Source organism: Sinohyriopsis cumingii, chromosome 5 (genome assembly GCF_028554795.1).
Source record: "Sinohyriopsis cumingii isolate HCF-2022 chromosome 5, ASM2855479v2, whole genome shotgun sequence".
NCBI lineage: Eukaryota > Metazoa > Mollusca > Bivalvia > Unionida > Unionidae > Sinohyriopsis > Sinohyriopsis cumingii.
This window is the reverse complement of record NC_142965.1, coordinates 140,596,855-140,612,798: the sequence shown is the minus strand read 5'-3', so window position 1 is coordinate 140,612,798 and position 15,944 is coordinate 140,596,855. Positions and strand designations below refer to the sequence as shown.

General features: G+C 36.9%; 1 protein-coding gene across 22 annotated transcripts in view; it reads right to left on the bottom strand.

The window, feature by feature from the left end:
- The window catches only part of LOC149800365 (muscleblind-like protein 1), a 309,043-nt gene that overhangs the window by 211,148 nt on the left and 81,951 nt on the right, over nucleotides 1–15,944 (bottom strand). For 21 of the 22 annotated variants that reach the window (XM_089959999.1, XM_089960006.1, XM_089960000.1 and 18 more), the window contains exon 2: nucleotides 5,516–5,941. In XM_089959999.1, the coding sequence (XP_089816125.1) occupies nucleotides 5,516–5,710 (195 nt within the window). In that variant the 5' untranslated portion in view covers nucleotides 5,711–5,941. Of the gene's footprint in view, nucleotides 1–5,515; nucleotides 5,942–10,323; nucleotides 10,462–15,944 lie in introns of those variants that run through there. The other variant, XM_089959993.1, reaches the window with a different exon arrangement.

Here is a 15,944-nt window from a genome sequence, read left to right as displayed (position 1 = left end):
GGGAATTGGAACCAAATGCCACTTCCAAAGACACATCAAGGCAACCAAAATGGGATTGGCTGGGCAGGTATCAAATCCATGACCCATGTATTAGACTGATGATGTACAAGATGAGCCAATACAGTCCCTCATTATAATGCTGTCCTCGAAGTCCAGGAGTCCTTATATGCTGTCCTCAGAGTCCAGGAGTCCTTATAATGCTGTCCTCGGAGTCCACCTTACAATGAGGTACATGATGCATATAATTTTACTTCACTTAATGAAATGGGGATTCGTGACTATAATATCCATGTAACAGTAACCATGTTAAATAAAATGGGGATCTTAATGAAATGGGGATTTGTGACTATACTTTCCATGTAACAGTAACCATGTTAAATAAAATGGGGATTTGTGACTAGACTTTCCATATAACACTAACCATGTTAAATAAAATGGGGATCTTAATGAAATGGGGATTTGTGACTATACTTTCCATGTAACAGTAACCATGTTTAAAAAAATGGGGATCAATTACTATACTTGGTATGTAACAGGAACTGTATTATCATGATGGGCCTTAAAGGAAAGGGACTGCTGTATTTCTTAAGAAAATAAAGAGCAAATGGCTTTTTGAAGATAACTGCAAAACCTGAGATTTTGGTGTTATGTCTGGGTAATATATCATATATACTTGCTTGAAAGACAAGTCCAACTGTAAAATGCACAGACCTAAATATGGGCCTGTCCATTTTGTTAGGAGTACTCAGTAGAAAAACAGCACAGACTCTGATCTGCTGGTGCATTTGTTACGGCAAATTAGTTTTTTGGGGGTTTATTTACAGCATGACTCAACTTATTGTACATATGGTAGCAAAAGTAGTGTCTGCTATTGTAATAATGTTAAATTTTCTGGCCTTTATCTTGGCTGATACTGCATACAACATTTATATTAACAGTACAGAAAAATAATTTCATTTGGATATTGCCTCTAGTACAAACACTGTTATGTACCTTGTACTGCAATATTGACTTAAATGATTATTCACAACTATTAAACGATGACATAAAAACTGTATTATTTATTTACAAATTAAAAAGTAGGCCATATTTACACAAGGTAATGAATGAGTTGGTGTTCAATGAGTAACAGAGATTTTGTAGGTTCCACAGTAAACTGGTTGAACAGTGAAACTAATAGTTTCTAACTGCATAATACATAATAGGGAGTTCTCACCATTTCAATAAAACTTTTTCAGTGTACAGAAACAGGGAGATGAAGTGTTTTTAAAACATGGTTGTGGCAATTACACTGGAAAATATACAATGCTATGTAATTTATATATTTACAATGCTACATAATTTATATATTTATCTACAGTACACATATAGTGAACCACCCAATGTACACTTGTGTTGCTAAGCGAAATACAGATACTATGTCTTATTCTGGTACCTTACACTCAATAACCCAAGGCATGTGGCTAGTACCTTACACTCAATAACCCAAGGCATGTGGCTAGTACCTTACACTCAATAACCCAAGGCATGTGGCTAGTACCTTACACTCAATAACCCAAGGCATGTGGCTAGTACCTTACACTCAATAACCCAAGGCATGTGGCTACTACCTTACACTCAATAACCCAAGGCATGTGACTAGTACCTAACACTCAATAACCCAAGGCATGTGGCTAGTACTTTACACTCAGTAACCCAAGGCATGTGGCTAGTACTTTACACTCAATAACCCAAGGCATGTGGCTAGTAATTAACACTCAATAATTCAAGGCATGTGGCTAGTATTTTATACTCAATAATTCTAAGGCTAGTAATTTACACTGAATAACTCAAGGCTGTTGTTGTTGTAGGGTTTAATGCCATTTTTCAGCACACAATAGGCTATACATGGCAGCCAGTATTAATGGTGGAGGAAAAACCCGGGGAAAACCCCGAAAGAACCACCGACCCACAAGAAGCTAATGGCAAGCTTTCTCACATACCCACATTGGCTGAATCTGAGACTCGAACACATGCAGACAGAGGTGAGATGGCAGTGGTCCATAACGGACAGTGCTTTAGACCACTCAGCCACTTGGGGCCCCGATTAACTCAAGGTATGTAGTTCCATTGTATGTAAAGTACTTGTCTCATTCTGAGGTATGCCTAATTTCTGGATTGGTTATTTCTCTGAATGACTTGGGTCAGGTGGTAACTACATTATAGGTCAGGCTGTGCCACTATATTATGTCAGGTGGCAACTACATTATAGGTCAGGAGGTAACATTACATATATAGGTTAGGTGGAATTGTAGGGCAAATAGGTTTTTATCACCATGCTATTAAACCATGTGCTGGGGTTGGGTATGACTTGGTTTGAAAATGAGTGGCAACTACATCTTCCAGATTAGAAAAAGATCAATACACTGCATGTGCAGAATAATGATGTTGATTTTTTAATTAAAGTTTCATGAGGTCATTCGACCATGTACAACTAAAAGGATTAGGTAAATGTTTTTTTTAAATGCGACACCTCATAGTTGAGACCAACTGTAAACAATATAAACCCTGATTTGCAGTCACATTTAAAGCCTGCAGATCAGTGTCTACACTGTTTGTATTATTGATTCAGTTATTGCACATAACAGCATATACCCCGATCTGCTGGTATATTAACAATGGCAGATCTGGGTCTGTACAGCTTGCAGCCAGACTTGACTTATAAGCAAATACAGACAGTAGTTAATGTGGTATTTTCATTCACATTTGGTTGCAGTCTGAATATGCTTCAAGAAAGTTGCAGCTACAGCTGAATTGCTTTTCTGCAAAAATGAACTACTCTACTTCCTGTAAAATATGTACAAAATTCAAGGATTTCTTTCAAGCAATGATATTTAAACATTTGCACTTTGACCAAGATGACTGGCCTACAGTACACTAAAAGTGTAGGGCAATGACACAAGTTCACATAGCTTTTGGCTTTTCAGTCAGTGTCTGTGTTCATCATATGACAAACATATATAGCATGTAATTTCAAGTTTAGTGGAATTGAAGATAGACCTTCGTCCTTTTAACTGTCAAGTGTTGAAAAATTCTGATATTCTTCAGCAATAACAATAGTTTTCAAATCAAACACTGTGGGACACGCAATGGACGTCAGCTTGACCATCCATTCAGAAGAAGTAGCAATAACTAGACTTTCAAGATGCCACTGTAGCAGCCATAATGGATTTTAGATCAGCACCATCCTCTAGCAAAAGTCCAATGTTGTTACGACTATTTAATCCAGAGTCGCAACAACAAAATTTTCAAGATGGCTGCTTTGGTGGCCATACTGGCTGTCAAATCAGCACCAATTTCATTTAGGACAACCAGACACTGAAAGAAGTCTTTCAGTACAAACCAATGTTGATAAAACCATCCACACAAGAGAAATAATGATAATAAGATTTTCATGGTGGTTACTGTAATGGTTAGAGTAGCACCATTTTCATTCAGGAGCAACTAAATCATGGGATAAATGTCATGACTAATTTCCTAACACAAGTCTCAAACCCAGACAACAACACAACCTATAAAAGTGAACAGTGGTCCTTATACAATGCAGGTCACAGATTTGTAACCAAAACTAACAGATGAGCCCCCAAAAGGGCATAACCCTTACTATTTCAGAAATGTTCCACCAATCCTTCTGCAGATATCAACAATAAAAAAACTGATTTTCATAAAAGTACTTGATTTTAATAAAAGTACCTGATATTCATATTCTTTCTGACAAATCCAGAATTTTAGCAAATGTCAATCATCGTTTTCCTTTTGGAGATAAATTTATTGGTACTTTGCAAGGGATTATCGATCAACTGAATTAGCCTTTCATTGTTCTACAGCATGACTACTGTATACCTTGAGCTCTGACTACTGTTTTGCATAACTAATTAAAGACCAAATACAAGCACCTGATATCAATTATTGTCAATGCCTCTGACCTTTGCATTCTGATTTGTTGGTTTAGAGGATGACTGTCAGCGTAATGTGACTTCACTCTGGAGACATTACTGCCTTTTGTATTATAGGGACATCAAAGAATAAAATAATTATGTTTTTAAGTAAGTCTTTGTAGAAGCTTGTTTTCAAGACTTTACTCAAAATTACGAAATTTAAACTCAGCATTTACAAAATGTATACTCCAAATTGTCACTTTAGGGAGTGCCTATTCAGGATACAAATGAACCTTTCTACTGGAACGATGCTGACTTCGAGCAGTGTGCCTCAACTAGAATAATCAGGGTGAAAAGCACGATTTCAATCAAGTGCACAGGAATCTGAAGCAACAAAATCAATGAGCAATGATAAAAAGATGCCTGCACTGCACCAGACTGTGCATCATAAGAGGCCTTCCATTTCTTACACTGTTTTACAAGGAATGGGGCATGGGAATGGGAGAGAATAATCAAACATAAAAACCAGCCCCTGCTGCATTTGCTTGTTTCCAACATTTGGAATCAATTAAACATAAACATTAAGACATGTCAAAACTAATTTATTACTTGTGGTTTCTTTCTGAGGTTACATCATGGACTTAATTACCCTCTCCACGTCTAGACAGGAAGCAATAAACAGGCAAAAAATCTTGGACTCTTCCAAACTATGTAGGAATTGTGAAGAGTAAGGGACTTTTACCATCCACTGCAACATAACTGCTTTACAAAACACAGGGCAATCCCATTATATTGTGCTTCATTATAACAAAAATTCGGACAACTGGAATAAAGTACTATGCTCCATGTCACACCACAGTAGGTGACCCAGACTGATCCTATGGTATGCAGTCTCCCCCGTTGGTTATTTCCTAACATATACAGGAAGGTGCAGAAGGCCCATTATTAATCCATGAATCAGCAGGATATTAAAAATAACACTCTTGTTGGTAAAAACATGTTATGTAGGCCAGTTTTAAATCTGTGAGCCCACAGGATGCTAGAAATAATACTCTTGGTAAAAACATGTTACGCTAAATCTTTAAACTGATGGTTTGTAGCCAAAACCGTTAAGTAGAAACCTAGATAGCCAACACCTTTAAGTAGAAATCTGTCATGAACAAAGCAATAGAGTTGTGAACAAATCAACAGAGTTTATTGCCACAAGAGTTGGGGACTGCAAGAAATGTGCCTTGTACAAGAGTCATCAGAAGAGTTTAGAAGTTTTTGTGGCCAAGCTTTAAAACTGGTCTGACAATAACTTGTTTTGTAACTTAAAGTTGACCCAACCCCTCCCCTCAATTGCTGATCCGAGCAACCTTGATATTTGAACTTCACTTGAATTGGGGGATGAACAAAATGCATGACAAAAGTCCTGTCCTGGTCAAATGGGCAACCTTAGAGTGGGAACATTGTTAAACTTATGCAAATTACAGAAAAACATTGAAAATTGTGTTCCAGGAGGCATAAATGGTATAATCTGCACTATTTGTGGGAACAGTTCATCCATGGCATAAAGCTGATATAGAAAGTATGTACATTTGGATGCAAACACTTACCTTTATGGAATCAAAGCAGGCAGTCACTCTCCCATTCTGTACTTCCACGTGTGGTGGTGGATGTGCGAATTTACATTCTGTATCTGAACGTGTGCATTTATTTCTCTGGAATTCCCGACACACCTCAAGGGTCAACCAACGTGAATCTTTCACGTTCGCATTTGCAAGAGTCAGTATAGGATTAACCATGGCCATAACAAATATAATATTTCCGCTTTACAGCGAATATGAAAGACTTGGGTTGGTAGCCTGAAGACTACGTTAAAAATGGAACACAGAAAATTCACTTGAAATTAACAAAGTACAAACTTGAAGCTAGCTTGCACCAAAAGTGGAAATTTGTAAGCCGCTCCAAACAAAATTATAAGAACCTCCAAGCTGCTCAATCATGTGGCATATTTCTTCTTCCAAATCGAAACTGCAAATCTGAAAGTAGAAAATAAATTTATAAAAGAAATGAAACTAAAAAAGATAAGGCTGCAGAACATGTAATAATGTATCCGACTGTTGCAATATTTTCAGTGTCAGCATTTTCTGTCTTTAAAATTCTTCTTGTTGATTATGCAAGAAATCCAGTTCTAACCAGTATATGTACCTTCCCCAATGGACCCTCATTCTCATAATTCAACAAAACATTATCTACCTCTTACAAGTCCTTTCCCCCCAGAGCCTTATGTTTATTATTCAACATAATGTACAATCTGAATAACATGTTTTTAAAATCAATTATAAAAAAAGTAGAAGAGAAAATATGATAGCACATCAGTCCTACATGTAGTTGTACTTTGTAATGTCTATAAACAAGTAACGTGGAGAAGGAAGTGCCACACATAGCATATCCTAATTGCCTCATCCCATGTAATCAAGATCCCCTATAATTTCCTTTAATTGTTGTGATTACAAGTTGCTGAACTGAATAAAAAAAGTTGATAACTTCCACAATGCCATTATTAAACATTCAAGGAAGTGCAGGACAAAGAGGCACAATGACTTGGTTCATTTTAATAGTTATTTTCCTTGATGGAAAAAAGAAGCCAAGTACAATATACCTGCCCAACTGTAATATCTAGTTTCATTGGTAAGTAAAACTACTGTAAGAAAACGCAAGGAATAAATAGGTTCTGCCTTGATTCAATGCAACTGCACTAAGTTACCTTAAAAATATTGTATATAAATTAAATATTTGTGTTTCAGTTTAGTAGTTCCTATGATGGACAGAAAAATTCTTGATTTAATTCCATACCACTAACAATATTTTTCAATATGGTTGGACTTATGGGTTGGCTTATGTGCAGGTCATGAACATTTTAGTGTTTTACGTACTCAATTGGGGTGAGGTGGCTTATATGTTTGACTTGTAAGCAAATGGGCTTATACACAACAAATATATACGGTAATTAGAAAAAACCAAGGCTGCTCATATCCAGGTTAGAAGGGTCAACAAGCATGGAGGTATTTTCTTTCCAATACACACTATAACACTGTGAAATCACAATTTATGAAGAGACACAAAGCATAAGTCTTGGAGAAGAAATGGGTTGATTTAGGCCCTCAGTGCAGCAGGCTTACAGTCCTATGCCCTCAGTGCAACAGGCTTACAGGCCTAGGCCATCAGTGCAACAGGCTTACAGGCCTATAGGCCCTCAGTGCAGCAGGCTTACAGGCCCAGGCCATCAGTGCAGCAGGCTTAGAGGCCTATAGGCCTTCAGTGCAGCAGGCTTACAGGCCTAGTCTCAAGCAGAAAAACATTATTTTAAGACTGGACCATTCATCTGTTTTTGATAAAATAGACATAATTATGAAATTTTGATTTCCATGCGATGTTGTTCTCGTAATAGCCAGTGCATTGCATGATGACATAATTTATCTGACGCTGTGAACAGGGTGGGTTCTGATATTTTACACTTGCAAACACTAATGGATGTCTCGTTAATACAGATAAAATTTTACTATACTCAATGGAATCATTATTATTAATTATTTAGACTGTAAATAGTACACATGCGCGCGCACACACACACACACACACACACACACATATATATATATATATATATATATATATATATATATATATATATATATATATATATATATATATATATATATATGTGGCCAGTCAATATATAACACATTTCAAAACCATCTTAAAATGACACTAAAAAATAGAAAGGAGATTAGTTGTATACCTAAACTAGACAATAATTCTCATGATTTATCAGCTGTTTTGTTTCATTATTTGGATTAAGAGCTTAAATTTGTTAAAAACATCATCTTATAAATGTAGAATGCATGTTGTACAACACTTTTGTGAAGTGTCTAATGAAAGATTTGAATCGACATAAAATGAGCATGTAATATGCATTAAATCATGTCATATTATAATCTAATATCGTATGCCAGTAATCTCACATTAAAATAAAAATGTTAGAACACGATGAAATAATTTATTTAATGATTATACAACTTATTACTTCTGCGAGACCATTAATTAATTAATATATTATCAATCTGACGTAGCTCCAAATTTTTACTTCCTAAAACAAAAGATAAAGATAAACCTGGTAGTTTATTGAATTTTTGAAAATAATTCTGGAGAGTATACTGGACACGTAAGTAATGCATCAATGCCTGCACCATGAATTGAAAAAGAATAGAGTCCTTTAGGTAATATTAGCTACGCGGGATTTAGACGGTGGTCATGAATACGATAGTTGTTTTTCTATGAAACGGGTTGCCAAGGTGACTCTGAACACTGGCTCCAAATTCACAGAAATTAATTCTTCTAATAACAGACATGATTTCTTATACTAGCCATTATACTGGAAAATCCTAAAATTCTATGGCTGCAAAAGTCATTTTCAAATTGGAATTGTTCTTTCGATTAAAAAAGTTGCCATCCTCCCCCTTAATATACACACAACTCGAAAACATTTCAGCACAAGCAGATCTATTGGTACATTATGGAGCAGGAGGTTTGCTTCAACACTTATTATTTGAATGCATCATACAAAATTTACTTGACTGTGGGTTTTTCATCTTTAAACAACATGTTCAAGCTATAGTGAATCCACTGAGTAAAAAACAAAAAACTTTCTTGATCTGTTTTATATTTCTTAACCAAAGTGAAGAATAAAATTAATACACATTTACAGGTGTTTTGATTCAAAGTGAAGAATAAAATTAATACACATTTACAGGTGTTTTGATTCTAAGTGAAGAATACCATAAAATCAGTACACATTTACAGGTGTTTTGATTCAAAGTAAAGAATACCACAAAATCAATACACATTTACAGGTGTTTCAATTCAAAGTGAAGAATACCATAAAATCAATCCACATTTACAGGTGTTTTAATTCAAAGTGAAGAATACCAAAAAATCAATACACATTTACAGGTGTTTCAATTCAAAGTGAAGAATACCATAAAATCAATACACATTTACAGGTGTTTCAATTCAAAGTAAAGAATACCATAAAATGAATACACATTTACAGGTGTTTTGATTCAAAGTGAAGAATACCATAAAATCAATACACATTTACAGGTGTTTTAATTCAAAAAGGCAATCAAGGACTATCAATTCCCCTACAACAAGCAAATCCTGTTCGTTAAAATTGAAGACTGGTCTTCACTAAATACATTCATATTAAATGTTCAAACATGAAAAAATTTAAGCCTAGGCTTCTGATGTGTCCTTAAATTAATGATGTAAGCATATCTGTTATTCAGAGAGATACAGGAATATTGCACAGAAAGTGTTGATTTGAGAAAAAAAAATATAAAAACAAATGTTTGTTAAGGAAAAATGAATTCTGAATAATTATTAACTTTTCAATAAAAATTAGGAATGAGGATGGGAATCATTATTTTAGAAAAATCAAGGCTATTTATTCATTTATGACAATGTTAGGAGTAAATTTGCTAAAATTCCCTATTACTAGAAATTTTCCGTAATTTTCACATTTTTTTTCCCAATAGGACAGCGGCCTTTCTTGGTACGGTGAAGACGCCATGTAAACATGGCAATAAAAGCTGTCTGCAGTTTCTGATTATCTGCTTTTGTACAAAGTTCAAAGCTACTAAAAAAAAATTTTTAAGACAGAACCCATACTAACAAGTAGGTTTGGGTTTGCATCTTGAGCCCATACTAACACCGACAAACTGCAACTGCAAAGAATGTCAGTTCTCCAAGATGGCCAGAAAAACAAAACATTAAACAAGACTGGTGATTAAGTATAAGAATAACCAACAGAAGAAACAAAGAAAAAGACATGCAATGGCCGACTACATTGCCCTCACCTTTATGTTGAAGCCTCTGTAGTTAAGTAGAATGTAAGATGTGTGCCATATGTACTCGTTTATAAGTCCAACTGCCAACTGCATAGACCCAGATTTATCACATAATGTACTGGCAGATCTGGGTCTGTGCAGTTTGTTATGAGGAATCAGTAGAACAAAACAGACCCTGATGTGCAGGCTTATTATGCTACGGTAGCTTATGATTTTTATTGTTTGCAGTTTACTTTGACTTACAAGTGAGATTAAATGGTCATCCAAAGGGATACAGTTCTGATGCCCACATAGGCAATTTACCTAGGTTGCATGCCTTAGCTGTGTCCTTGGAAAAGCAATGTAACTCTCAATTTATATAATCAATAATTTTCTTAACGTAAACTTAAAACCAAGCAACAAACCAGCCAACAACTCATCTTCATGTTCTATTAATAATTAGTTTATTATCAATCATCCTAAGTTCATGCCATCCTAATAAATAAAACTAAATCAAACTACAATCACCATACCTCAGATCCATCAAGAACTTGTAAAGTTTTCCTTCTAAATGAATATTATACACACTACAATCCCTTTGGACAAGTGAAAGAGCTTAAGGACATTGCAATAAAGAACAGACTGCGTTACAAGTCTGAGAGGCAGTGCATTCTCACACAAAAAAGTGTCGGCATGATATGAATCATCAGAGTACATTGGCAGTAGACAAGGAGTATGTGGGTGTTGCAAAATGTCAAATGAATTACTTACTGTACAAGCTCTTAGTCGTGGCATTTGTATGAACTCAGCTACAGATTTAAATATATTAAAGTAAGTTTATCTCAAGCTAATTTTAAAAGCACCATCTGTACATCTCAGTAAAAAAAAAAATCAAGATTAAGAAATAAGAAATAAAGTGAAGGGTACATTTTTGGAGACAGCGAAAATTGTATCCAGCCGATGGATTGTTATACAAGTACAAATATGGTAACTGATGATTAATTGAACAAAGCATGCAGTTAACTTTACTACATACATATATATTTGTGGGTGGTACAGAATGTAAAATCTATTAAAATATATTAAATGACTATATTTCTATATGTCTCCTGAACTTCTTGCAAACAATCTTGAATGGTTTAGATGAATATTTTAGACTAGTCTGAACTTCTTTACAAAAAAAATCTTTAATGGTTAAGTCGAGTATTTAATTCTAATCTTTCAAGGCAGGTTCTACAGTAACAGTGAACCGAAGTTCAGCCTTTGCTTTGCTATGGACCTGGGCACATGTTTTTTTCTTGTTCATATTTCTTTTAAAGGAAAATGTACTGGCACTGCATTCTTATCGCAGATCATAATGATGCCACATCTGCTCCATGGTAACAAATAAAAAACAATTTCACGTAAGGATATTTAAATTTGTTTGATGTTCATGTAACCTTGCATATATGATCTATCTAGTCCATACCAATTAGACTGACAGATATTAATGAGTTCAATGATAGGCTCAATGAAATGAAATATTAATTAATGAAGGTAAAACAAAATATATGATTTCTGGGACATTACATGTATTAAATATACATGTGTTCAGGATCCCAACATTATCTCTTATAATAATCATCAGTCCAAATATTATGAAACAAAAAATGCTTGTAGCTTTGTCTACAGATAACAATTTACAAAAGGGTGACCATATTGATAAGCTTTGTAAAGCACTGTCATCTAAATTTGACCCAGTGTGCAAAATCAAGAAATATTTACCTCAGATTTAATACTACAATGGATTACTCTATAAATGGGGGAATAAAGTGTGCCAAATCTCAGCTTGACAGATTTATCAACTAAGACAGCAAACTGGAACAAGTTTCCAGTGCATGTAAAATCTGCAGAAAATACAACAGTATTTAAGGAAAATAGCATGAGGATGTGTGTGTGATACTCACTGATTCTAATAATATTTTGTATCAATTAATACTAATGTCATGTTAAAATAAATGGTAATCACTATTATTCTTTGCATGATGGTGATTGTTATATTTTATTTAAAGAGGACAAGACCTCCAATATGCAGTCATCATCACCTTGTATAAAAATAAGGCGGAGAAGTCTGGCTGCTCAAACTACTGTGGGATAACTCTGCTAGAGTGTTCCTCAACAGACTGGTGTCATCCATTGCAGAAGAACATGCTCCTGAGAGTCAATGTGGCTTCAGAGCCAATAGGGGCACAACTGACATGGTGTTCGTCCTGAGACAAATCCAGGAGAAATGTCCAGAATAAAAACACAGGACTGTACATCACATTTGTGGTTCTGATGAAGGCATTTAACACAGTGAGCAGAACTAGGCTATGGAAGATCCTTGAAAAGCTCAACTGTCCTCCAAAGTTCCTAACCATGGTCATCCAACTTGGTCAGGTCAGAAACTATAATGACCTGTCACAGACCTTCCCCATTGCAAATGGCATGAAACTGGGCTGCGTCTTATCCCCCACACTGTTCTCAATCTTCTTCAGCATGATGCTCCAAAAAGCAACAGAAGACCTTGATGACGAATATGGCATGTATATCTGATTTTGTACTGATGGCAACCTCTTCAACTTAAGGCCCTCACCAAAACCTTGGAAAAACTGACTAAAGAACTTCTCTTTGCAGATGATGCTGCCCTTGTTGCCCACACGAAAACCGCCTTACAGCGCGTTAACATCCTGCTTTGCAGAAGCTTGCCAGCTTCATGGACTTGAGGTCAGACTCTATAAAAAGTGTAGTACAATGCCAGTCTCAAGAGAGATACAAAGATCAGCATCTACAGAGCTGTTGTACTGAACACACTCCTATATGGTGCTGAATTATGGGTCACCTACAGCTGCCACATCCGCCTCCTTAAAGGCTTCTATCAGCGCTCCCTCCGCACCATCCTCAACATCCACTGGAGTGACTTTGTCACCAACACTTAAGTCCTCAAACAAGCAGGGATGACCGGTGTTGAGGCCACGATCATGAAGATACAGCTATGCTGGGCAGGGCACGTGTCCAGGATGGAAGATCATCGCCTGCCAAAGATTGCACTGTATGGTGAGCTGTCCACTGGCCACCATAATAGAGGGGCACCTCGAAAGAGATATAAAGGCTCCTTGAAAAAGACCCTCACCACCAGTGGCATCGATCATCGCCAATGGGCATCACAAGCTGCTGACAGTGAAAGCTGGCAGCGTACAGTTCACTGGGTCACCACCACTTTTGAACAAAACAGATGGGCCATCTTGGAGGAAAAACGATATTAAAAAAAAACTGAAAACCATTGGCAGCGCCCACCACAACCCAGACACTTCCCTACAGCCTCTGTGGATGGACGCGCCTGTCACATATTGGGCTTGTCAACCACTAGCGTGCATGCAATAGACATGGACAACGTCCTTCCTAAATCTTCGCAAGCGAAGTCAAGCCAACACATATCTAGGAACAATGCTGTATATACTGCCTCAGGTCTCCACCTGCAAGCATTGAAGACTGGCTACAACCAACAAAAGCCTATAAGTGTCCAAGTTTACACAACATGCCTGCCAATGTCTGGATCTACTTGGTCAGGTCTACACAACATGCCTGTCAATATCTGTGTCTACCAGGTCAGGTTTACACAACATGCCTGCCAATATCTGGGTCTACCTGGTCAGGTTTACACAACATGCCTGCCAATATCTGGGTCTACCTGGTCAGGTTTACACAACATGCCTGCCAATATCTGGGTCCACCTGGTCAGGTTTACACAACATGCCTGCCAATATCTGGGTATACCTGGTCAGGTTTATACAACATGCCTGCCAATATCTGGGTCTACCTGGTCAGGTTTACACAACATGCCTGCCAATATATGGGTTTACCTGGTCAGGTTTACACAACATGCCTGCCAATATCTGGGTCTACCTGGTCAGGTTTACACAACATGCCTGCCAATATCTGGGTATACCTGGTCAGGTTTATATAACATGCCTGCCAATATCTGGGTCTACCTGGTCAGGTTTACACAACATGCCTGCCAATATCTGGGTCTACCCGGTTAGGTTTACACAACATGCCTGCCAATATCTGGGTCTACCTGGTCAGGTTTACACAACATGCCTGCCAATATCTGGGTCTACCTGGTCAAGTTTACACAACATGCCTGCCAATATCTGGGTCTACCCGGTTAGGTTTACACAACATGCCTGCCAATATCTGGGTCTACCTGGTCAGGTTTACACAACATGCCTGCCAATATCTGGGTCTACCCGGCCAGGTTTACACAACATGCCTGCCAATGTCTAGGTTCACTTGTTCAGGTCTCTGTAACATGCCTACCATTATCTGGGTCTGCCTGGTCAGGTCTACATAACATGATTACAAATGTCCTGGACTACCAAGCCAGGTCTGCATAATATGTTCACCAGTGTCAGGGTAACCGGGCCAGGTCCACACAACAATGTCTGGGTCTATCTGGACAGTTCTGTATATTATGTCCACCAGTGTCAGAATATCCTGGCCAGGTCCACATAATTTGCCTGACAATGTCTGGGTCAATTCAGGTTTGCATCATATACCAGGCAGTGTCTATGGTAGGATTCGAACCTGCACTTGTTTGGTTACAAGTCTGGCACACTAACCATTGAGCCACCTCAGCCTGTCTGGATGAATAAAGTTTGGACATATTACTGAGTGATTCAGAAATGTCACCACTTAAAATAAACTTTAGACTCTAACAGACTTTAATAGGTGTCTTCCTGCATAGAATTAATAATAAATCAAGTGACTTATTTCAGTAATAGCACAGTATCAAAGGTCAGTAGCACCAATTAGTGAGAAGTATCTATGAATATGCATTTGCTATGGATTAACCAAAACATAAAAAGATGAATTAAAATCATATCTGAGAGCATACTACATCACTGCACTTCAAATGGTGTACATTAAGACATTAACCCCTGGAGGTTTTTGTCGTTTTTGCCTGAAATTAGAGTAGGAAACACATTTTGAAAGCTATTTCTGAATACATCCGAAAACACCAACTTCCAGGTGATCTTCCAATAACATACTGCCTAGTTGTGTTAGAAACATTGTTTTTCGTTGGTTATTTGGCTCGCGCATGAGCAGAAGGGTAAAAGTTCTTTCTTTTTTTTGTTAAAAAAAAAAAACGGACCCATTATTTTCATATCGAGACCACTCTTTATTCTAATGCCCATCTTATCCTACTTTTTACAAAGGTTCATCTGTCTGTTTGCAGTTCATACCAGTTTGCCTTAGATCTGAGACCAAAATGTCTAAAATCCAGACACAAAATCTGATTCTGACCTCGGGCGAATTTTGGGTCCAAAAAATGAGGTTTTTTATCTGTATTTTGTAGTGCAACTCGATATTCCAGATTATCTGGTATGATTGTAGAGCAACATCTGTCTACCTTTCTATAATACCACCCACTTTATTGTATCATGCATGACCATGACGCTACAAAGCTCGGCAGTAGGCTACTGCCTCCTGCCACATTAACTCGTCGCCAGGGGTTAATGTGTTAACAAGACCTGTACAGAATTGTCTTTATATTTAATTCCTTTCAAAAAATAAACCCAAATTATATTCCATTTTCATTTTATAAATAGCCGATGTATAGGGTTTAACAGCACATCAGTATGATCTTGGTTACGTTGTGGTGCTTAAAAGTATGAAGCAATGATAGTAATTTTGCTTTATCCACGGAACACCATTTTAGCCAACTAGGGAGAACTGAATGTACGATTTAGTCTGTAACCCTGTGATCGTGAGTTGGGCATGATAACCACTGAGACATCACAGCATCTGCATCCATTAATCATGTCTTACAACACGCAGATGAGGCATCCAAAGCCTTCGAGATGTTACAACACAAAAGATCATAGGTAAAATGCAAAAACAGTTTTAAAAACATGACAATATTCTTTTTTTTAAATGTCAGGTTAAGCCTTTCTGTACAGTATTTCCAAAGTGTATAGTCAGTTATGATCCATCAATCTCAATACTGCATTCTGTACAGTATTCAATCAGTATTCTTGCTCCATAAAATTACAAAGTGTACTCTGCACTATTTCTTGTCAAACTATCTTATTTGTCCCTCCAATTTCACAAATTTGTTCTGTAAAATTTAGAC